The 23,825-nt window shown below is 32.8% G+C and overlaps 2 protein-coding genes across 4 annotated transcripts in view; one reads left to right on the forward strand and one right to left on the reverse strand.

Moving 5' to 3' along the window:
- On the forward strand, window positions 1-18,019 carry LOC126738461 (N-acetylglucosamine-6-phosphate deacetylase). 3 transcript variants are annotated; one of them, XM_050443824.1, is made up of 8 exons: window positions 1-122; window positions 629-882; window positions 937-1,208; window positions 13,430-13,559; window positions 13,616-13,704; window positions 13,758-13,902; window positions 13,954-14,130; window positions 17,589-18,019. In XM_050443824.1, exons 2-8 carry the CDS (start codon window positions 666-668, stop codon window positions 17,804-17,806), a joined length of 1,248 nt encoding a protein of 415 aa, XP_050299781.1. In that variant the 5' UTR covers window positions 1-122; window positions 629-665; the 3' UTR covers window positions 17,807-18,019. The 3 variants fall into 3 exon arrangements, with proteins under 3 accessions (XP_050299781.1, XP_050299780.1, XP_050299779.1); XM_050443823.1 differs by lacking the exon at window positions 1-122 and adding an exon at window positions 372-469; XM_050443822.1 differs by lacking the exon at window positions 1-122 and having other exon boundaries at window positions 551-882.
- Window positions 17,910-23,825, reverse strand: part of LOC126738460 (tudor domain-containing protein 3-like) — a 15,288-nt gene continuing 9,372 nt past the window's right edge. The window contains exons 7-11 of the mRNA XM_050443821.1: window positions 20,909-21,043; window positions 20,683-20,848; window positions 20,330-20,560; window positions 19,695-19,875; window positions 17,910-18,100 (exon numbers count right to left, since the gene is read on the reverse strand). Of these exons, the coding sequence (XP_050299778.1) occupies window positions 18,054-18,100; window positions 19,695-19,875; window positions 20,330-20,560; window positions 20,683-20,848; window positions 20,909-21,043 (760 nt within the window). The 3' untranslated portion in view covers window positions 17,910-18,053. The remainder of the gene's footprint in view (window positions 18,101-19,694; window positions 19,876-20,329; window positions 20,561-20,682; window positions 20,849-20,908; window positions 21,044-23,825) is intronic.

A 23,825-nucleotide genomic window follows, 5' to 3' on the forward strand; every position in this document is an offset into this window, starting at 1 on the left:
TAATATGTCAGTGTCCTTTCTGATGTACATAGGTACCTACATTTTACATCTGTGTAAACTCGAAATTTTCATAAAAAAGACATCAAACAAAAGAATAACTTAAAAACTTCAAGATATTTTTGGTAAGTCACATATTATCACTTGTAGGTATGTCACATAGGTTTGTAAATAATATGAACTTCTTGAAAACATTATAGGTATTTGTTGATGCGCCCTCGTATTTTGTCTTATATTATTTTACTTTTGGGGGTCCCAATCAAAATATTTGGCATAAGTCACGTGCCAAGTCGTTCATAAATAGGCTGTTTTCACGTGACTTGTTTTATAACTGTTGCCCTCGACAACTGTCAATTAATAGACAGGGACTAGAGGCAGTAGCAGTTGTGAGTTTGTTTTCAAATTGTAAAATGTAAACCACTGTAGTTTTTAAAATCAAGGAGTTGTGGAATAATTCAATAATTCTAGTAGGGTAATATTTAATAATTTTTTTTACAATGACGTATTTACTATGACGTACTAGATGTCGTACTGACTAACCTCATATTATAAATAAACAAACAAAAACAAACTGATATGTCATGAAATTCAAAAACATTATATTTTATTTTCTCTTTTTTTACAAATTTAGGTGAGGTGGCAGGTGCAACTGATTGCAAGTGTAGATCATGTCCATGTCCGTTCCCCTAGCTGGAAAATTATATCAGTTTATCAACTGCCAAATTATTAGGGACCACAAATTTATCAAAGAGGACTTATGGGTTAGAGATGGAAAAATTGTTGACCCAGAAAAGATATTTTATGATGAACAAGTTGTCGCAGATGTTAAAATCGACTGTAAAAGTAGGATGATTACCCCAGGATTCATTGATTTGCAAATTAATGGTAAAGCCGATTTATTTAAAGTATCCTTTCAAATTAACTTTTCCTTATTTCTAGGTGGATTTGGTTTTGATTTTTCATTCCATGAAGATACTCACAGGGCCTTAGATGTAGTATCAAAAGGTATATTGGAGCATGGAGTTACTGCCTATTGCCCCACAGTAGTAACATCACCACCAGATATTTATAGAAGAGTACTGCCACGAATTTATGCAAAGCAGGGAGGTAAATTCGGTGCTACTATACTTGGGGCTCATGTTGAAGGACCATTTATCAGTAAAGAAAAAAAAGGTGCCCATCCCATTGACTGTATTCTTGACTTCAATCAGGTAAGCCCTTACACTTTTTTTACATTACTACATGAACTGAGAACACCTTTTTCCTCTATTCTGTTAGGACTACTATTGCAATTACTTATTTTATGATTTCAATAGTGTACAGGGTGTCATTGAAATGGTGTTTAAATTTTGGGGGTTGATAATACTCCTAAAAATAGTAAAAAAAGTTTCTATAAGTATAGGACAGAAAATGCACATTAAGGGAGTTAGGGGCACTGAAAGGGTGAATTTAAAAAATAGTTTTTCTTTAAAAAGATAGGCTTACAAAATGAAATAAAATTTCTAAAAAAATTTATCTGTTATAAATTTTGACCCTAAATCAAATGATGATACTAAAATATTATTTGAAAAATTGTATAGCGTAGCTTTTGCAAGAGTAGGAGGTTGTTTTGTGAATGCCTTTTTTGAAGTTATTTTTCCATGATGTGGGTTTGTTTTTGAAAATTACATACCTTTGCTTAACAAAAAGGTATTCTTGTTGCACATCACCCAGAGCAATGGTTTTTGAGAAAATTAATGGTAAAGAGATTGCTTTGATGGGTTGCTAACTGGTGAATCAACATAAACTTATCAGAGTTATAGCTATTTAAAACTAATCAAGTAGTTTTTAAATAATTAATTAAAAAATCAAAATTTCATGATTTTTTAAATTATCTTATAGCTTTAAAACACTGAATAAACCAAGTGCCAAAATACCTTAAATTCTGTAAATGAATTAATAAATAATCATTTTATTGCATGATCTCAAATTACAATGTATTGATCTCAATTGACAAAGTTTGCCTAGGCAATTACCAAAAACAAAGCAAAAGATATAAGGTCACACAAAGGATATTTGCTGATTGATCCCACAAAGTATTTTAATAATCAGACTAAATTCAATTAAAATGAACACCTAAATAGGTTAAGTATTTATGAGTTTACAGTAACGATCTATGGGAGAATTTAGCCATAGTATGGTGAAATCGAATACGGAAAGATTAAAAGACACACCTTCCAATCCTAGCTGGTAAATTCAAGTTTATGCACTCCAACAAACTGCTACCATTAATTGCATCTATGCAATAATTAATTAGCTTATGTACAAACATCATACCCGACATATTCCGCCTATGTTCCAACGTAACCAGATGTAAGCAACTCTCAATTAATGAATAATCATGATTAGCAATAAACAAACCCATCCTAAATGCGCAAAATCTTAAAAATGTATGCTGAACTCCTTCCACAGTCAAGTTGTATACTGCCTGATAAGGTGACCAAACTATGGAGGCATATTCAAGCTTAGAGAGAACCAGCAAGCCATAGACACACTTTATAGTATCCAATGAAAAATTCTTACAATGCCTTACAAATCCAAGCATTTTGGATGATTTAACTGTAATTTCAGATGTTAATTGAAAGATAGATTCTCTTGAAAAACTACCCCCAAATTTCTTACATTGGTTACATATTTTAACTGTTCCCCATCAATAAGATAGGAAGTAGTGTGTTTTCTGACCCCCTTATAAAAGCTAATAAAACAGCACTTCGACACATTCAGACTAAGCTTATTATCCCTATACCAATTGGCAAGTCCAAGTCCTCCTGCAAAAGTGTCTGATCCTCTTGACAGTGAATTGTAAAGTCATTAGCGAAAGCCAAAGCAAAACTGTTCTAAAAAGCAATTAAAAATAGTATTTGCAAATAAATTAAAGAAAATTGGGGAACAGTGTCCCTCTTGAGGTATCCCTGAGGTAATAAGAATTGCTTCAGACAAAAAAGAACCTATTTTCACCCTCTGCTGATGCTGATTGAGCCTACTCAAAAAAACTCCATGATTAACTTGATTGAAGGCCTTTGAAGAATCTGTCTAAATTGAGTCAACCTGTTTAAAATCCTCCAAGGCTTTGATTAGCCTATTTTATTTATTTATTTAGCAGTTTATTTCCAACAGGCAAAGTCCAGTTACAGGAAAATCTACAATTAATGCTTTGAAAGTGTAAACAAGTATTAAATTACTATAAATTAAATAACAAAAAAAAGAAAAATAAGGAAAACTTAAATTACTATAGTAACATCATGTATATATCAAAATTAAAGGAGATGTAAATTAACATTAGAATGAACAAAGAAAGGGATTCATGGGACAAGGGAAAAAAGGAAGAGAAAAGGAATTATGATAACTGTTGATTTGTCAGAGACAAAACTAGATCCTTTATGGAGCATACAAATATGTCACAGGTTAATGATACTGAATTAAAAATTCTGCACATTTGATATACGGGATCCTGAAACCTAATGTTAGTTCTGGCGCGATCTAAAGCAAAAGTGATATTTGCTCTAGAAGCAAATCGTGGTACATGAAATAGAATATCGTTCAAGAGAGGAGGAGAATTTATTTGATTATTGACCAACTTCCATAAGAGTGTTACAAAATGAATTGTTCTCCTCATGGCCAGAGATTGCAGATTAAATCTACCTAACATCAGATCATGATCATGTCCCCTAAGAGGATATATTCCATCCTCACGAAACATAAGAAACTTTAAAACCCTTCTCTGAACACTGTCAATGTCCTTTCTATGAAAGCCAACATGGTATTCATAAAAAGGACACCACACCAAGGAACCATATTCCAGTCTTGATCTAACAAAGGAAAAGTACAATAGTTTTATTGAGTTTGAGTTGTTAAAGAGTCGGCTATTTCGAATGACAAAACCCAGAAGTTTCAACGAGGAGGTCACTGTCTGTTCAATATGTGGCACAAATGTGAGCCTATCGTCGAATAAAACCACTAGATCTTAAATAGAAGTACTTCTACAGAGGATTTGATTGTCTATATTGTAATTAAACAAAACAGGATCCTTGGTTCGGTGAAAGGAGATCACACAGCATTTCGAGATATTAAGACATAACTGATTTTGACTGCACCACCCCCTAATTAGGTCCAAGTTACTCTGTAGGAACACGCAGTCCAAGATACTATTGATACACCAGAATATTTTCAGATGATCAGCATAAGCTAGTCTAAGGCAGGAAATCAATTCTATAAGATCATTAATATGAAAGATAAAAAGAAGTGGGCTGAGATTGGATCCCTGTGGGACTCCAGAAGTTGAAAGGTATTAGATCTGCAACCTTCCACCTCAACAAACTGTAGACGGTCAATAAGGTATGACGAAAGCAACGAAATTAGCCTTTCTGAGAAGTTGAATTGCTTGTTCAATTTTTCCAGCAGAATGCTATGATTTATCTGATCGAAAGCCTTACTGAAATCAGTATACATCACATCAACCTGACTTTTTCTATCGAGGGCTGAAGAAATAAAATGAGTCACATTACAGAGGTTAGTGATGCACGATCTTTTAGGAATAAAACCGTGGTGATCTATAGAGAGTAGTGATTGAACTTTGGGAAGAATTCTATTATAAACAATAGTTTCATTAGTTTCAAAATTTTTGGAAAAATTGCAAAGTATGGAGATAGGTCGGTAGTTGTCGATTCTGTTTATATCGTCTTTTTTGTGAATTGGTATTACTTTAGCACATTTCCAGACGCCTGAAAATTTGCCAGTTTTCAAAATAAGGTTAAAAATATGACATAAAGGCTGACAAAGGACAAACATGCAGTCTTTAGCCACAAAACTTGGATCAACATCTGGACCGGCTGTCAACTTGTTTTTTAGCCTCCGACTAGCAGCAATAATTTCCTCAGTGGTAATTGATGGAAGAACGTCAATGAGGTCTGAGGAATTAGAAGGAGGATAGGTTTCTGCGAGGTTGATTGGATCTTTATAGGCATTCTGAAAAAATTTGGCGAAAGCTGGCACAATATTTTCTGTTCCTTGAAAAGAATTGGCATCTCACATGATAGACGGAAGTGAAGAGTGACCTTTCTTAGTTCTAACAAAAGACGAAAACGATGAGAAGTCAGTGACAATGTTCTCCTCGGTTTGGGTCACAAATGAGTTATAGGCCTCACGGGCTTGAGATTTTACTGTCTGACGAAGCCTGTTGCATCTGGAAAAATTAAATTCAGTTGGAGAGGATCTATAATCACGATATGCTTTTTCCTTCATAAAATTATTAGACATAATTTGTTTTGAAAACCATACTGGAAATCGCCGTCGTCTTCGTTGCTTTAAAGGTGCTGAAGCAGCAGAAGCTGAATCAAGTCTTTTGTAAAGTTCCTTGCAAGCTCTGTCAACGTCAGAAGACTGCAAGACGGACAACCAGTCTGCATCAAGCAACAAATTATACATGAGTGGAAAGTCTGCTTTTCTGAAGTTAAACTGCTGTAAATTATTTGAACTTATAATAGGATTATATTTATGAGGGGAAGCCGATTTAACAGAAATTGTCAAAGCAGGATGATGCAAATCTTCGTCAATAAGCGGTGATATACTTTTGATGACACTGACGTCGAAATTTGAAAAAACGAAGTCAAGAAGCCTATTATTAACATTTGGAATATTGTTAAACTGCTTAAGACCAAGGATCTTGCATAGGTTGGTCAAAAGCTTGCACTTGACACTGCTAGCTTTGGTTCTCTGATAAGACGGAACATTAAAATCTCCAATAACGCGTTTTGTGTGGACCAGATCCAGAGACATAATTGTTTCACACAAGGTCTCAAAGTCTCTCTCGGTTGTGTGAGGAGGGACATAGATTACAAATAAATAAAATACAAAATAACCATAAGTGAGCTTACAACCTAAAATATGTATAAATGGTGTGGAGTTAAAGATGTCTTCCAAGTCAACCATCTCTAGGTGGATGTTGTGAGAAGCTGCGACCAAGCAGCCACCACCACGAGTAGCGGCCACTCTATCCAGCTGTCTGTCAGATCTGAGCACTCTAAATGTTTCTGGACACAATTCAGAGTCGAGAATATCTGGTTGAAGCCACGTTTCGGTGAAGGCAATGATGTCAAAGTCGCACACGGAGATCCCTGTATAAATCTTATCAGTCTTGGTGCGGAGGCCACGTACATTTTGATAACAAAGACGTAGGTGGTGTGAAGTGCTGGAAGGATTTAGTTTTTTGTGGCGATGACAGGCCTGCCACTGTCAAACTTGATGTACAGATTTGTTTCTCCATTGGATCGCCGATGCTCAAGTACGTCCTTGACCTTTTGCAGATCACTCCTCTGACCAGGAGTGAGGTCAGCCTCAACATAAACCGCCTTAGCAGAGCTAAACCTCCTCTGGTTCTTTAGTACATTGGTTACATCAGAATTGTTTGATAGAACTATCTTGAAACATTTACGACCTTTACTATTTGGTCTGCAACACTGCAACATATATTACAACAAATTTGTGACTGTCAATCAACCAGAAAAAAGCCATGTTGTTGCATATTGACTTACTTTCGGCACATCCACCTCAATTGATCACTTACCAAGCTATCAAAGAGTTTGGAGAGAGAAAAGGAGTGAGGTCACCATTCTCACCATTCTTAAAAACGGGGATTTCAAAACTATACTTCCATCTATATTAAACAAAATGTGAAGAGGTTTAACAATTATTATGCAAATACACTTTTTGAGAAGCACATTTGGTATGCCTTCAGGACTCAAAGTATATCTATTAGGGAAGCAACAAATCCCATTGAAAATGTCCTGAACCAGAATTGCTGCAAAATTTAGATTTTGCGAAAGATTCATTGCTGATGCATTGGACAACAATGGATTGTTCATCATCGGCAGATTTTTCATTATAAAACAAGGAGTGAGGAAGATTTTAAGTCTCGAACATATTTCCAAAAATATTTAGGATTATTTTTAAACTCTAAATCAACGTTGAACATAAATTGGGACCAGAAAACTTCTCTCTTTCTTTTAGACTCAGATCTCAACTTACATGATAATGCTTCATGGTGAATGTGTAATTAATGGTTTTAATCTTAAGAGTTTTGAATGTAGTGATTTTAGTTGTGAAATGAGCTTTTCTCCAATATTTTAATCCTGTATATATTCTGAGTTTATGGTTCTTGATCGTCTTGTTCTGAGGTCTTATTGCTTGACTTAGAATTTATACTGGAAGCCTTACTTTCATATGCATCTGTATTTGGTTTAGAAATGCATGTTGATTATTTCACGAATAACAGCAGATACGTCCTCTATCTTGGACTAAGTCTGTTCAAACATTGGTAAACAAACACACAAGTAGTTCTGTAATAAATGCTGAGTTTTCAGGTCATGAGACAATTTATTCTGAATTTTACCTCGAGCAGGAAATATGCACTAAACGCAAAAGACGTGGTCGACAATACTCCAGGCATAATTTTACTAAGTTTGCCAATGCATGTCAGAGGTCGTTTATTAGACCATCTTTTAGACTCTTAGAGGTCTTTGAAAAAGTATTTCCTATTATAATAAGATCTACTCCAAAAAAACCTTAGATCACCAAAGGCCTACGGATAGTCTACTGGTAGAAATATGAAATGTTTGTATTCAATTCGCAAGTTTGCAGTTTATAACAACCATTTTGTGAAATATTTTAATAGATACCAAAGCACCTACCGAAGAAAAATCCGGCAGTCGAAATTTAATTATTATGAAAGTAGGATGCAAAATGCTCCCTATAAATGAAAATAATTTCTTTGCCGTAAGAGGTAAAAAAATATTCTAAAAAAAAGCCCGCAATTGAATACAAATATTAATCCTTTTTATTGTTCAATTGCTGCTGGTCTTGCTAAGACTAGTGCAGCTTCTACAATAAACCCTTTAACCTATTCATAGAATATATCTGGGCGTAATACATTTTATTTTATATAGAGGGTTAAGAAGGGCGGGCAGACTTTTCTCCACAAATGAAAATGCCACTCTTTTTGTCAAGAGTAATCCATCTTGATGAGTTCACTCATCATTATAGACTTACACTACATAGCTCCGATGTTACAAACACTAAATACACACTAATATTATGACTGAAATAAAAAAAACTCTTCTGGCTGGGATGGTACTTCTAAATTATTGTACAAAATAAATTCTTCTACTGATGGTACTTCTAATTTATATATACTTAACTGATTTGAATGAAATATGCTTTATTTTTACAAAACATAAAAAATATTGTTGACAAAGCTGCCTTAAACATAAAGTAAACAAGAATACAATAAAAGAAACAAATATGAACACGTAAAAAATAAATTGATCAATGAAATTAAAATATCAGAATATATAAAACATTTAAATATCACATAAAAAAGCATTATAAAAACCTTTAAAATAGTAGTAACTAAAATTGGTCAAAATCTGTGTCGTAATTATTCATCATGCAATACTCTAAAAACCACCTTAAATTAACTTTTTTTGCATCAAATCTGAACTTCCTACAGTAAGTCATTAAAGTCAAAGTCAAATATACTTAAAAATGGTCCAAGAAGTATTCTTCTATAGTGTAGTAGCCTTTTACAACTAACATCTTTCTTACCTCTTTCCTAAATAACTTATAAAAAACTGTCTTACGAAAAGGCCGTGGAAGATGGTTAAATATTCTTTTACTTTCGTAAAAAAATGCTTTTTTGGTTAAGGAAGTTGTAGGAATTGGTAAATTTATATTATATAAGGACCGAGTATTATTATTATTATAACTATAGAATACTTCTCAAGGAAACAGTCTCCAGTATAAATAAAGATGGAAGACTCAACATTTTCTAGATAATAAAGTGAGCTTTGCAAGACTCATGATACTTAAGAAGACATAAATGTGTTTGCGGATGCTTGCACCCTAAAACAAATCCCATAGCGTAAGTATGATTCGACCAATGAAAAATTTACGTGGTATAAATATAAATATTTACGGCGTATTTAGCTACTAATATACCTAGATTACTTTTAATTGTTCGTATAGCAAAACATCCAAATGCCAACTTAGAACAGAGCTGCTCGGTGTGATCTTCGGACTTTAATCTACTGTCAATAAGTATATCTAAGAACTTATTAAAATTATTAATAGTAACGATTTATGAAATCAAAGAAACATCTAAAATACATTTAAATTTTAAAATATTGGTTTCTGAAACATTAAATGATAATATGTTACTGTTACACCATCCTTTAATACCAGCTAGATCCTTGTTCACCATTCCTCGGAGGATAGTTGTATCTTTATTACGCCAAAGAACAGTAGTATCATCAGCAAAACATGTGCATTGTCCATGCTTCACAGCAGATCATTTATATAGATCAAAAATAGTAGGGGACTAAGAACAGAGACCTGCGGCACACCTACTGTGACACCTAACTTTTCTGATTCAAAACCAGCAAAACCTTTGATACCTGTCAGATAAAAATGAGTTTAACAACTTCAAAATCGGACCTCTAAAGCCATACATTTCTAACTTTTGCAACAGTATTCTATGTGACATACAGTCGAAGGCCTTTGCGACATCACAGAATACTACTGCGACTGCATCCCCATCATTGAGGCTCAGATAAAGCGTCTGCAACATATGAAAGTAAAGCTTTCTATTAAAGTGTTTTTAAATCTTCTAGTCTCTTCACTGACATCATTGGCCAATTGTATTAATGATTCTTTCTTAAGTGGTAACTTTCCAAGTCTTCTAAATAGTAATAAAATTGTGGAGAAATTTATGAAGGAATGGAGAGAGCTCTGAGTACTTCTTAGTTTGGCTTTCAAGCTTTAAAAAATATTAACGATGCAGTATTTCACTTGTTGGAAAGAGTCTATTTAGGACTCAACGACGGAGAAGCAGCAGCAGTCGTTTTTTGTGATTTTTTGAAGGCTTTTGACTTAAGACCGTGTACTTACTGTTGCAGAAGCTTGAAGTATATGGGTTTAGATTGGGAATTGAGGTTCGAAGCATACGAATCGTACTAACTTAGTGATTCGTATCAAAAGATTCGTATTATTCGTAGGAAAATTAAATCATAGATATCGATAATACGCCGTGACATACGTATTGTATAAATGTATTTATATAATATGATGCCAATAGTACGAAGACGATTAATACGATATATACGAATTGCGATTGCCGATACAATCTAAACGTAGTCGATAGAACTAGGGTTGTTCGGTGCGATATGAATTTATACGAATACGAAAAGGCTATTACGATTCGTATGACTCGACAGTAGAATTCGTATCATTATTCAGGATCATACGAATACCACCCATATCTCTGATGTAAATGTTAAAAATGTTTTGCCGCGCATCTACTTGTTGCTTTAAAATTTCTGTGCTCTTCCCCATCTGCAGTTCTGCTCAACTTTATTGTATAATGATTTGAACAAATGCAGAATAGAGCAAAGAGATTTAGTTTAGGTTGTAATCTTTATTTAGTTATTCGACCTGCTTCGTACTTGGGTATTTCTGGTCTTTGACTTGGTATTTTTGGAAAACTGAGAGGCTTTAGTTGTCCACCGAATATCGGAACAATGCCTAATGTCTTCCATGAAATTACCCGAGCATAGACGACCTAGAAAACATGTTTCGTAAGACGCACGAAACATTAACACGAGCCGACCATACAACCAACCTCAGCAGTAGTATCAATTGTTGATATTTCGCAAATGAAGTGAAACGCAACGTTTAACAATTTAATCATATTATGTATATTTGAACCATTCGAGATTTTATTTATAAATGTAGCGCTTTTTGACTAAACAAATAACATTATTATTATTACTATATCTACAGGGTGTCGCATAAATAATGGTAAATAATTTAACAGCAGATTTCGTTTAAAAAAAATGAGGTTAACTTAAATTTTCCTAGTTCGAAAGCCGAAGTATGAGGGTGATAAACCTTAAGTAATTTTTTGGAATTTTGGCTATAAATTTAGCATGTGTTCTTCGTTTTTATCAAAATTTGAACAATATTTGTTTTATATGGCAAATATTAAAATGAACCTTTTTTAAATTTGTCATAGAAGGCGCCACCAACAACATTTTGATTTCTTTAAAACTCCGTAACTTTTTTACGATTACCCTCTCTACAATTTACCCTTTTTGAAATATTTACCTTAAAAATTAAAATATTTGTATAATAAATAGCCAAAATGACTTATTATAAATGTCATTGCCAGGATTATGGTCTTGTCAGTTACTTTGATTGAGTGGGGACAAGTGGTTATAAAACTTCAAACTTACATCTTTAGTAACGTAACCTTTTATTGCATTCTTATTGTTATTTCTGTTAGTTATTATTACTTACTGTGTATGTCGTGGAAATCAAAGACCTTTGCCCGCACGAAGTCCAGACTTTAAAGTTTTGCATATGGGGATATATGATTAATGGTAAAAATATTTACTGCTGAGTCATTTGGAAATGAGCAATTATATTTTAAAATGTATTGAGACAAATGGAGGTCGTGTCGATCATTGACTGGCAAATATTCATAATTTTTGTTTTGAAATTTATCTTTTATATTTTATTATTCATTCAAAGTGTAATAAAGCAATTTAAATAGTTTATGAATGTCATTTTTTTTAATGCATTGAAAACTTAAAATGTAAATATCTCGAAAAGGGTTATCGTAGTAGAACATAAAGGTACACTTTTTGAAGTGTACCTTTTTTAAGTAAAACTGATTGCGCAATGTTGCTGGTGGCGTTCTCTAGGAAATTGTTTAGGAAAAGATTATTTTTAAAAATTGCCATATAAAGAAAAAAAAAACATTTTCCAAATTTTATTACAAACGAAGAATTTAAGTTACCACCCTGTATCTTGGTTGTATTTGACTTTTGAACTACGAAAATGTAACTTAACTTAATTCTTTTTTAGAAGGAGTCTGCTGTTAATTTGTTAACCACTTTATGAGACAGTCTGTATACAGGGTTTTCTACGTTAAGTCGGCGCTATTGCTAACTTCATTATTATGGGAGCTACAAAGTCGGTGAAATAAGCCAATTAGTAGTTTTTTTTCTGCTGATAATGAATTAAAAATCGAACAAGGCGTTCGCAATTTATGGCAAAATAATTCAATTTTCTTAATGGGTATGCAAAATTTTCAATTGGTAGTAAATTTAATTCCAAACAAAAGTTGATTTTTCACCTTAAAATCAAATATAAAAAGCATGATTGATGATTTTCAAAATCGTCAAGGTGGCTGAGTTAGTTGCCATAATATTGCCTTAAGAAAAATATCCAGTATGTAAAAAATATCGTTTATTTAACTTTATTAATACATTTTTAATTAAATGCTCAAACATAACACTTCTTGGTTCCAAACATTTTCGAGATCGCGAAACGCTTCTAGTGGCTCTGCCAATGATTCTGCCCTCAATATTGTTGATTGCATCAATTATGGTTAGCTGAAGATCTTTACGAGCATATTGCCTCTTATACACAACATCTTTTAAATAGCCCCAAAAGAAATAACTCCAAATAGGCGTTATGTCAGGTGAACGAGAAGGATAGGGATAGTTGATAAAAAGCGGTCATCAAAAAGGTCGTGTAATAGGGTACCAATCTGGCGACTATTATGGGCAGGAGCTCTATCTTGTTGGAGAAGATTCCGTAAATTCAAATTATCTAAGAAATCACTAAGTATGACAGTAAACATTACGAAGTACCGCTCACCCGTCAACGCGCCTTGATAAAATATAGGACCTACAATATTCTTGAGCCGATTAAACCATAACATACACGTTAAAGCGACTCTGCGGATTACAGGGATGGAAGTTCATTCATTCGTCAGATTTTCTTGACTCCGATAGTGGAAAGTGGAGTTTTTTCTTTTAAATATACCCATGTTGAAGATATTTGATTTATTGCTCCAAAAAAATAAGTGCCAAAAATTAGCTCTAAGCCTGGCTTGATAACTTAACCATTGAAAAAATTGAATGCGCCATTCTTGATTCCTGGCGCAAGCGTCTGTGTAGGTTTTTACCTCAAGGGCACAAGTTAGGCATGGGAAATAAAGCACTATCACGTTCACGACCTCGAAGACTGTTTTTTTGACAAATAAAATAATAATAAAATATAATAATATCAGATTCTATATCATATGACATTTTTTTCTTTCATCATTTCATCAGAAAGCACAAACTCTTAAGTTATTTACTCAAGTACAAGTACCATTGTATATGAAATCATCTTGAGATTTTTAACAAACTATCCGACTTAACTTTGAAAACTGTATATACATGTATGAAAACTCGCTAATTATTATTAGTATATTAGTATTTCTAAATTAATGATGGCGTTGCTTCTGGAGTAAAGAAAGAAGTTGGAAGAGATAAAAAATTTATTTTTTAAGGGTATGTCAGAAGTACAAACCACTTATGGTGCCTTTGAGAACATTAAAATTGTAACGCTTGCACCCGAACTGAAAAATTCATCGACTGTGATAGAAGAATTAACAAAAAAACAAATTATAGTTTCATTAGGTAAGGATATTTTACGTGTTAAAATATAATACTAATTTTTTTGTTTTTTTTTACAGGCCATTCATCAGCTGATTTAGATGAGAGTGAACGAGCGGCACTGAGTGGAGCAACATTAATAACTCACCTTTTCAATGCAATGATGCCTGTAGGTATTCTTAACGTCACAATTTTGTATACTTGATAACTTTTTTGTTTCAGTTTCATCACCGAGATCCCGGCCTTGTAGGTTTATTGGCTACCGAGTTAATACTTAAAGGAAGGAAAATATTTTTTGGCATTATAGCCGATAACATTCACACTCATCCGGCTGCCTTAAGAATAGCATACAGAGTACATCCTGAGGGTAAATTGAACCATTATTAACATTCAAAATACTGCATTTTTTATTTTTTAGGTTTGGTATTAGTTACTGATGCTATATCAGCCTTAGGTCTTCAAGCAGGAAAGCACAAAATTGGACAACTGGATATTGAAATTAGAGACAATAAGGCTTATATTGCTCACACTAATACACTTTGTGGGAGCATTGCGCCTATGATCACGTGTGTTCAGAATTTGATAGCAGCGACAGGTTTGTAAAAGCCCTTACTATTACATTGTAGTCTTTTCTATCGGGAGGCTTAGAATAAAGGGCATACTAAAACCTCGTATCTGTAGAAAAACTCGATACGTAGGTATGTTACATAAAGGATAATTTTTAACAATTGGCTTATTTGTGTCTATTTTTACTTATCTTAATAGAAAATGGTATTCTTAATGAAATGATATAATTTCATAAAGTAGAATGATTTCCAATAAAAAATGTGAATTAATTTCCAGATCTTCATTAATAATTACAGAGCGAAAATAATAAATATAAACTATTGGAAAAACAAATGTTTTCAATTGTCCTCGATTAAGCAAGCCAAGTAAAATATAAGGCATAAAACTTATTTTTTTATTCAATTTTATTTTATTATTTATTTAAAAAAATAATAAAATAATTTATTATTTCAAATTTGTTATTTCACGGTCGTAATTGATTTTTATGGTATTTTGTTTTCGTGTACTTGTCTTCAAATTTTATTCAGGCTTAGGAGTGGTATAACAAATTTAAAACACAAGATTTAAAGCGTTTTATTTTTAACGGCCAAAAAACATAAAATATATTAATACTATTAATGACACAATATAACATTTGCAACAAAGAAAAACTAGATTAGAGGTTTAGCCAGGACTTACAGGACAATACAACTAACCAGGAAACTAGCTAGACGTTCGACGCCAGACCTAATTAATTTTAGAATGAAATATCAGTAAGGCAAATTACTGGGAGTTGCGGTAGGCGCGACGTCAATATATAATAACAATATTCTTGCCCCACTCTTAACAAATTCGTTAGTGTCAAGATCTTATTTTTTGTAATATTTAAATTCACGCAAATTAGTCAAATTTAAGAAACCTATTGATATAACGATATATTTAGCTGTTTTTGAAGGTGGTAGACAATGGTACAGTGAAAACATCTTGTCGGACTTGCATTGTCTTATTTATTTAATGTAACACGCCGTTTCGGTTGGCACACTTGATAACGGTTGGAGATACTTACCAACCGAAACGTCGTGTTACATTAAATAAATAAGACAATGCAAGTCCGACAAGATGTTTTCGATATATTTAGCATCGCAAGTATTGACTTTTTATGAACATAATGAAATAGATGACTCATTTTTACCTATTTTTCATGGTGTGAAATATACAGGATTCCTGCAGTTAAACTGGCACTATTGCTAACTTCATTATTTCTGAAGATACAAAGATAGGTAAATTAGTATAGAACATCGCCCTTTTGAGTTATTTAAAAAACATCTTTTGCTTAAGGTCACAACATAGAACACCTATTGAAAGATTTCTTTTTCTAAATAAATAATCTCAGATCCACTTGCCTGAGCCTACAGCAGAATAGACTGAATAATAAACACTTTTTCCTCTTAATCTCTATGTCGATGTTCGACGTAGATAAAATACATATATATATATAACTGTTGCGTATGAACCTTTGTACGGTTTATATACTGTAAACCGTACAAAGTTCAAGTATAATTCAGTTTTTCTACGGTTGCTACAAGACAGTTATTTTTATTAGTAATTGTCAATCAAATATACCAAGACTCTAAACTTTAATGCAAATACTTTAATATCAGTATCAGAGATTTTATTCAGAACAGTTTCAATGCTATATTTTAGTTCTTGCTTAATTATATTAGTTTAAAAATAGGAGAATGTTTTGCGGAAACAGTTCGTAAATTGCGGGGCATTTTTGGTCGACACGATGCACCAAATCACACGACCGTCCAAAAACTAATTGATAAATTTGAACCAAATGGTTCTGTCGTGGATGTAAAAACACCAGTGCGTCACCGTACTAGCCGTTCTGTTGAAAATATTGCCGCAGTGCGTGAAAGTGTTGGCGAGAATCCGGGAACATCCAAACATCCGAGAATCCGGGAACATCTATCCGTCATCGTGCACAGCAGTTGCACATTTCGAAGAGCACTACCTACCGAATTCTAACAAAAGATCTTCATTTACATGCCTATAAGATTCAATTGACCCAAGAATTAAAGCCAGTGGACCATGCGACGCACCGTACATTTTCTTCTTGGGTATTGCAAAAACAACAAATGGTTGTCGATTTTTCGAAAAAAAATTTGTTTACCGATGAGGCACACTCTCACCTTAATGGCTTTGTTAATAAACAAAATTGCCGAATTTGGGGCGAAGAAAATCTGGAGAGAGGCTGAAAATGCAGTTACCGTGAACAGCGAACGCTATCGTAATATGCTCACTGATTTTTATGGCCTCAATTGGATGGTATGGATACGGGCGATATGTGGTACCAACAGGATGGTGCGACATGTCACACTACACGTGAAGTAATTCAATTGTTGCAAAGACAGTTTCCCGGTCGTGTCATTTCACGGAATGGAGATCAGAACTGTCCCGCAAGATCATGCGATTTAACGCCTTGTGACTTTTTTCTTTGGGGTTTTTTAAAATCCCTCGGATACGCTAATAACCCAACATCAATTCCACAGTTGAAAAACGAAATTAGACGTATTATTAGCGAAATTGGGCCGCAATTATGTGAAAATATAATTAAAAATTTCTCAAAACGAATAAGAGTCTGTCACGAAAGTCGAGTTTGCCAGATATTATTTTTCACGTTTAATTGCAGTGTATTAGCTTTACATTAAAATATAAATAACACTCAGTTTAAAATAAATTATGACTTTTATTTACCAATTAAAACGTGCGCTCTTATTGGGACACCCTTTATAACTGACACAAATATTTTGTCAGGTGTTTCAAATACGAATAAACAGAAATTGTATAGGGGTAAAGTTTTTAAAACTTTTAAGATTCATTCTGCGGTAGTAATGAGAATGTTTTTTAACATTTATTAAATTTATTATGGAAGATACAATTTGAGCGTAATTATTTTTTTTTTGTTTAATAAACGAAAGAACTACATCGAAGATGCTTTTAATTTAATTTTTCTGGTTACACGTCAACACTATTTCCTCAAAAACCAGATAAATGCAAACTAAATGGAAACACTAAAAAAGTACTGCTCTATATTATTTAACGAAGAGCTTTAATTTTTCTGTTCGCCCTGAAGAAGGCTTAATATAGCCCGAAACCCCAAAGATTTAAACAGCTTGGATTTTAATTGATCTCACATCCAAGTTAACTCTTAAAAGTAAACAAAATTGAACTAGGTCACTAAAGCAACATATTAAATAAGTTTTTACAATATAAGGAATTTTAAAAAGTTTTTCTACTTTTGTCCGATAGTGTACATTATTTTGGTTTCCTCTCAGTATTATTAAAATTGTTATCAGCAATTTTTTTTGGTTTCTCTGATATAGCCATTGTAAGTGTCTAATTGTGTTGTATTGTCACGCTATATAACTTATCAATTTACATAGTCAATTTTCATTGCTTTCAAGTCAATTTCGGTAGATTATAAAATAATTTGTTTTTCAGCATGTTCTCCAGAATATGCTCTAGAAGCGGCAAGTTATCACCCGGCGCGGGTTCTCGGCATCGAAAAGCAAAAGGGCACCCTCAACTATGGCGCTGATGCAGATTTTGTAATGTTAAATGATGATTTTTCGGTTTCTTCTACTTGGATAAATGGAGAGTGTGTTTATGAAGCAAATCTCTCTGGCACCACTTTGTGTAATACTGAAGGCGCTCAATAAAAACTTCAGTTTCAATGTTTTATTCCGCTTGGCTAGTGATATTTTGTGGACTATGTCATTTAAAAAAATATAGTTACAAGATTAAGGATTGATACGAACAACATTGCTTTGTTAATAAATAATGTTTATTTTTTATATATAATATACGGTTTTGTTAAAAAGAAGAGAATGTTAACAATCAATTGTTGATGTAATAAATTTTATATAAATAAAGGGGTTTTTATTGCTTAGTTACTATATTTATTAGTTAATTCCTAGGAGGACCTCGTCGACTCCGAAATTCCATTGAAGTACCTGAAAAAAACAGTGTTTGTTAAATGTCTCTATTTTAAGTGTATAAAGTATTGGATTAGATTTTAGAAACATTTATTTTAAAGGAAAGTAATATGAAACGATTGGTCGTTTTGTAATTTTTATTATAATGAAACGTTTCAACCGTGGATGCTAGTTTGCATTTTTACCAAATTAAAATTACGCATGGCACAAAATCATAAACAATATAAAAATAATAGACAAAAGCAGAGCATATGGAGCTTGACACATATTGTAAAATAGGTTTTTTTTAGATTTTTATAAAAAATGTTGGTTAGAAGAAAGAGTAAGATCTAATACACATTTAAAAACATAATTTTTTTTATATAAATTATGTTTTATACAAAAAAAATTTCATGACTGACTAAATGACTTCTTAGAAACATTGCAATGCAAAAACCTCCAACATGTCAATTTTCTACAAAGAACTTTTTACAGTGTTGACATACTTCCACAAGGTTTAAGTACAAGTCGGCAGTTATCAACACAAATCAAAGATAAATTCTGGTTTTCATTTGGAATTTCTTGTGGATTTTGCATTATTCAATGTTTATAATACTAATGTAAAAGTAGTGAAATTTATCTTCTATTTGAACAAGCACTGTTAATATAATTTTTTTCCAAATAAAAAAGGTAACTGAAATTTATTGTAAGAAGTGTACCCAACCTTTCCTCAACCAACTCTAAGGTTGGTACCTTATTCAGGATGTCAGCAATAACAATTTGTTAATTATGAACATCAAAGCTCCAAAATTAATGTCAATTAATTGAAAATAACAACTTAATGAACCACTTTAAAAAAGTATTATTAAAAATATATAAGATCAATAGAAAAGTAATTAGCCCGTGACAATACCATTGTATATTTAAATATAAGTAAATAAGGATACAAATATAAAAAATAATCAAATCATCGACAACATAAAGTAAAAAATAAAAGTGGTTTCGTTAAACATGTCAAAAAAATCGTTGGGCCGTAAACTGCTCAAATCACCTCAAAAAGTATGTAAGGCTTTTACTATATTTAAATAACTCAATTTTCTATATCTATTATTTTTCTATAAATAATATGTATTTAAATTATCACTCTTACTATTTATAAAATGTTACGAAAACGTGAAACATTAAACGTCAAGTTATATCGTCTAAGGTACAAATAAAGCGCAAAATAGAATATGGGTGAAGACACCTATCTATACTATAGTTTTAAACACGCGTTTATGAAGTCATAACCCAAACTAAAGGAGAAGATACAGCAATTCATTTTTGATAAAAAAAAAGTTTAATGATGGGATCCAATAATGCCACACCATTTTAGTATTTTTATTTTTAGGAAACGAATTTTCTTTTTGCTGCAATTGAATATTGTAAAGGGATCCAAGGACATTTTTTAGACTTTTGTTAGAAAAAATTGAATCTTTAGTCTTATTTGCAGTCTCCAGATTACCTTATTTAAAGAATTGTATTTTAAGGGTTACTTTCTTTACACAGTCATTTACAGTTTTACTTTTTAATCTAAATTACTTTTTCATTTTCTCTAATCTGTCGGATAACGTTTATATTACATTTGTCTTACCTGAGAAATTATTTTGTTGATAATTATTATAGTTATTAGAATAATTTTTATTTGGCTGATTGTATATATTGGCAGTTGCTGAAAAACAGTCATTCTTAAGAACCTCCTCGATGTTCCCATAGCCCTTAAATTGAACTGCATAGGTCTTATCTGTTATTGCTGCTATTATTGCTGGATAAAACTGCAAACATAAATTATATTGAATTTATTATTTAAATAATTTATTCTATTATTAGAATTTTAAGCCGTTAAATACTCAAAAAAGGAGGGTCACACAACATATCCCGCATTTCTGCATTTGAGAACAAACAATTCAAGTCAAGGTATTTTTATTCAAGGGTATTTTTGCAGAGAAGAAAAATTTAAAAATAGGAATTTATCTGACAATGAATAACCAAAGCGCGATAAAATTTATCATATCTTGATTACAATAATACAATTAAGGTAAATAGTCTATAAATACAACAGTTAAACCTAGCCAAAAAAAGAAATTTTAATTACATTTAGTGCCCAAATATATAACTGATATGTTTTAAAAAAGGCCTTACACCAATGCATAACAATATCATAATTTTATAACATTAAAAAAAGTATCTTTACATATTTTATTAGTTTACTTTGATAATTACAAATACCTTGCCATCCTCCCAATATTTAGCCAGACATTGATCTCCGACTTTAAATTGAGGACCAAAGGAGCCATTTTGTTGCTGGTGAGGCTCTTGCTTTTTCGGAGGACCCAAATTCAAATGCTGTCTCAAAGATCTACTAGCAAATTCATTACTCACTGACATTTTCGATAAATTATTTGCTAGCTGATGCATTTCTTCGGTATTTAGCTGTGCATCAACTGCTTGAGGTATCGACTAGAAGGAAACAATATCATGGTTACATGAAGGCTTGAATTTTATTTTCCGGTATTACAGATAATAAATAAATCAACATGTTATGCAAAATAAATAAACACATTTTGGGATTTAAGACTTACAGTTTGATATGGTTGTTGATTATGTAGGTTATGATTCGGATTAAATTGTTGCTGTTGTGCATATTGCTGATTTGAATACTTTTGGTTGTAACTACTCTGCGGGGTATTAGCTGGGTATTGTTGTTGATTATAGCTATCTTTTCTGTAGTTTGTGGTATGGTTTTGCCTAGACAGTTAAATAGGTTTTTTTTATAGATTAAAAAAAATATTTATATGCAAACATTACCTGTCGTTTGAACCTTTATATTGATTGTAATTATTATGCTGTTGTTGGGAATATTTTTGAGTTTGACTATGCCCTTGATTTTGTTGCATAATATCATTAGTTGCAGTTTGGTCTCTTGAGTATTTTTGAGGGGTTCTAAAAATGGCATGTACGTGTAGTTTTATAATACGAAAAAATAATCAATTTATAGATAGCTAAGCGGATACGAAAATCGTTTGAAAGACCGTTAACATGCAATACCCATAAACAGGGTATTTGATTAAGGCTGGACACATTCCGTATATGGAAAATTACTGGTCCTATCCACTTAATTTTTTTATATACCTAAGGTGCCATGAATAATACCGAGGGCTTAATAATATAGGGACGTATCTGCCATTTTTGGTAACAGGAGTTTTTTATGACATATGCCTAGGTAATAATCTTCGAGAAAAAAGCTATAGTTCGACGTAGCAAAAAACAGATAGCTGAGTATATATTTTGCTTCTGAAATATTGATATCGTTGATCCGCCCTCGTTATAAAGCCCTCGATATAGTAAAAATACTTTAATTTTTAATAATTAACGCAAGGTCGCGCAATTGGTCACACTAAACATTTAGATGTTAACGACAAAGACAGAAGTATTACAGTTTCAAACCCTACAATCAACTTATCAACCTCTACCTCTGCCAAAAAAGCAAAACGCACATTTTTGCAGTGACTATCGTCGGACAAGCCACTTTTTAAAACTATTACGCGTTTTACATCAGGCTGTATAGAAGAAGCGAAGAAGTTTGTGAGGTTTGATTTAAAATAATGGATTTGATACCAAAGAAGCTATTTTCAGCCTACAAATACTAATCCGAACTAATAAAGAACTGCCGTAATCAAGGCAAAGGCGTTTATATACTTTATCGACTATGGGAAAGCATTTGATAATGTCAGGCACGATTTATTATTGCGATATTTAGAGGATAAATCGCAACTTCTATTGGAACCAAACCGCCAAAATACGTCTTTCCTTTGGAAGCAAAACAGAAGAATTTACAATTAAAAAAGAAGTAATATACGGATACATTTTGTCACCAACGTTTTTCAAGCTGTACATGGAGAGAGCATTTCAGGAAGTATGACAAGTACTTTAGGAATTAAAATTATGGCATTCCTTCCTATCATCAATATCAGAAAAGCTGATGATACTGTAATCTCAGCTGACACAGCAGATGATTTACAGTCAATTTTAAATGCCCTAAATGATGCAAGTAATGCGTCCAGTCTAAAAATAAGTTGCGCTAGGACCAAGCTTATGACAATGCGAAAAAACGTCCTGCGAATGTTGTTATTTCACCACTGTTTAGACATTAAATTAAGACTCAGGATGACCAATTGTTATGCGTGGCCTGTAGTCCTATACGGCATGAAAGCGTTTAGGAAAAAGTTCGTTAATTAACCTTGAAGCAGTTGAAATGTGGACCATTTCTCCAATGCTTAAAGTAAGAAATTTGAAGAAAAAAAAGTATTGTAGGAAGTTATTTTGGTTACGCAACATCCCACATTGGAGGGGAATTAAGCACTTTGGATCATTAAGAGACGCTACAAATGACAGATATAGGGTGTTCCGTTGATCATGTTACAAACTTTTAAGGTAGATAGAAAACGTAAAAAAAAAGAAAAGTTCATGGGTCCGGGAATGTTTTCTCAGAGAGCTAGAGCTCTTTGAAGATAAGCTTTAAAAACCCCTTTTTTTTCGCTACTTTAGCTACCGCAACCAATTTTGAAACATAAATTATTGTTAGTATGTTTACCCTTTTTAGCTAATTAACAAAAATTATTTTAACCAGGGGCGTGCGAACCAAGGGGGGGGTATTGGGTAAATTTAACCCCATTTCTCTAAGCATTCAATTTCTTTCCGTTTGGGCATCAGATTATGATGTTCTTATGCATTTTGCATAAAAAATAATACTTTGCTCTCAGTAAAATTAGCTATTTTTAGTATCCCCTTCTTATGAAAATTGCCAGCTCCCTGAAGAAGCATTTCTGAACCCATGTTCATATGAACTTTTTTTTTAACGTTTTCTCAGTGTTGGGACCACTGTTATTTTTACTGTACGTGGATGACTTGAGTTCATTGAAACTGCAGGGCAAGGTGGTTCAGTTTGCTGATGATACCACCATACTATGGAGCCATAAAAATTCTGACTATATTAAGACTTGTATCCTTGAAGACCTTCAGATTTTATCAGGGTGGTGTGCTTCCAACAGGCTCGTGTTTAATGTAAGAAAGACGTCTATTATGGGGTTTAAGTGCGATGTTCAGGGTCTGATGTTTGACGAAAATTCCCTCTTGCAGAATAAAGAGTGCTGCAAGTTCCTAGGAATTACCATTGATGATCGCCTTCGGTTTGACGATCATATTTTACATTTAGCTGGGAAATTATCTTCTGGATGTTTCGCAGTAAGAATGGCAAAACAAGAGCTGGGAGGGGTGGTTGCACGTTCAGTGTACTTTTCACTTATTGAATCTCATATTCGGTATGGCTTGCCTTTTTGGGGTTTAACCAATAAGAGGCTACTTAACATTATCTTTGTTATTCAAAAAAAAGCAGTTAGATACCTGTGTTCTGCTAAGCTAAGAGATTCTTGCAAACCCCTCTTCATTTCTGAAAAAATCCTAACTCTTTTTTCACTCTTTATCTTAGAAACATCTGCTCTTATTCACAAAATTCCCAAACTACCCTCTGACACTGGCCATTTGACTCGTCGTGTAAACGATGTTCCCCTACCTATTCCTACGTCTTCCCTTACCAAAAACTCATTAATTTACATAAGTAAAAAAATTTACAATCATGTTCCTTTGTGTGTTAGACATATATCGGATGTTAAGAAATTTAAAAGAGAATTAAAGTCGCTTTTATTGGCTAAGGCATATTATAACC

This window comes from Anthonomus grandis, chromosome 7, assembly GCF_022605725.1.
Source record: "Anthonomus grandis grandis chromosome 7, icAntGran1.3, whole genome shotgun sequence".
NCBI classification, from domain to species: Eukaryota; Metazoa; Arthropoda; class Insecta; order Coleoptera; family Curculionidae; genus Anthonomus; species Anthonomus grandis.

Coding starts and splice junctions, on each gene's coding strand:
- LOC126738461 (XM_050443824.1), top strand. CDS start 666: ATGTCCATGTCCGTTCCCCTAGCTGGAAAATTATATCAGTTTATCAAC. Junction 1,209..13,429: donor GTATTCTTGACTTCAATCAG/GTAAGCCCTTAC, acceptor TTATTTTTTAAG/GGTATGTCAGAAGTACAAAC. Junction 13,705..13,757: donor TTTTCAATGCAATGATGCCT/GTAGGTATTCTT, acceptor TTTTTGTTTCAG/TTTCATCACCGAGATCCCGG.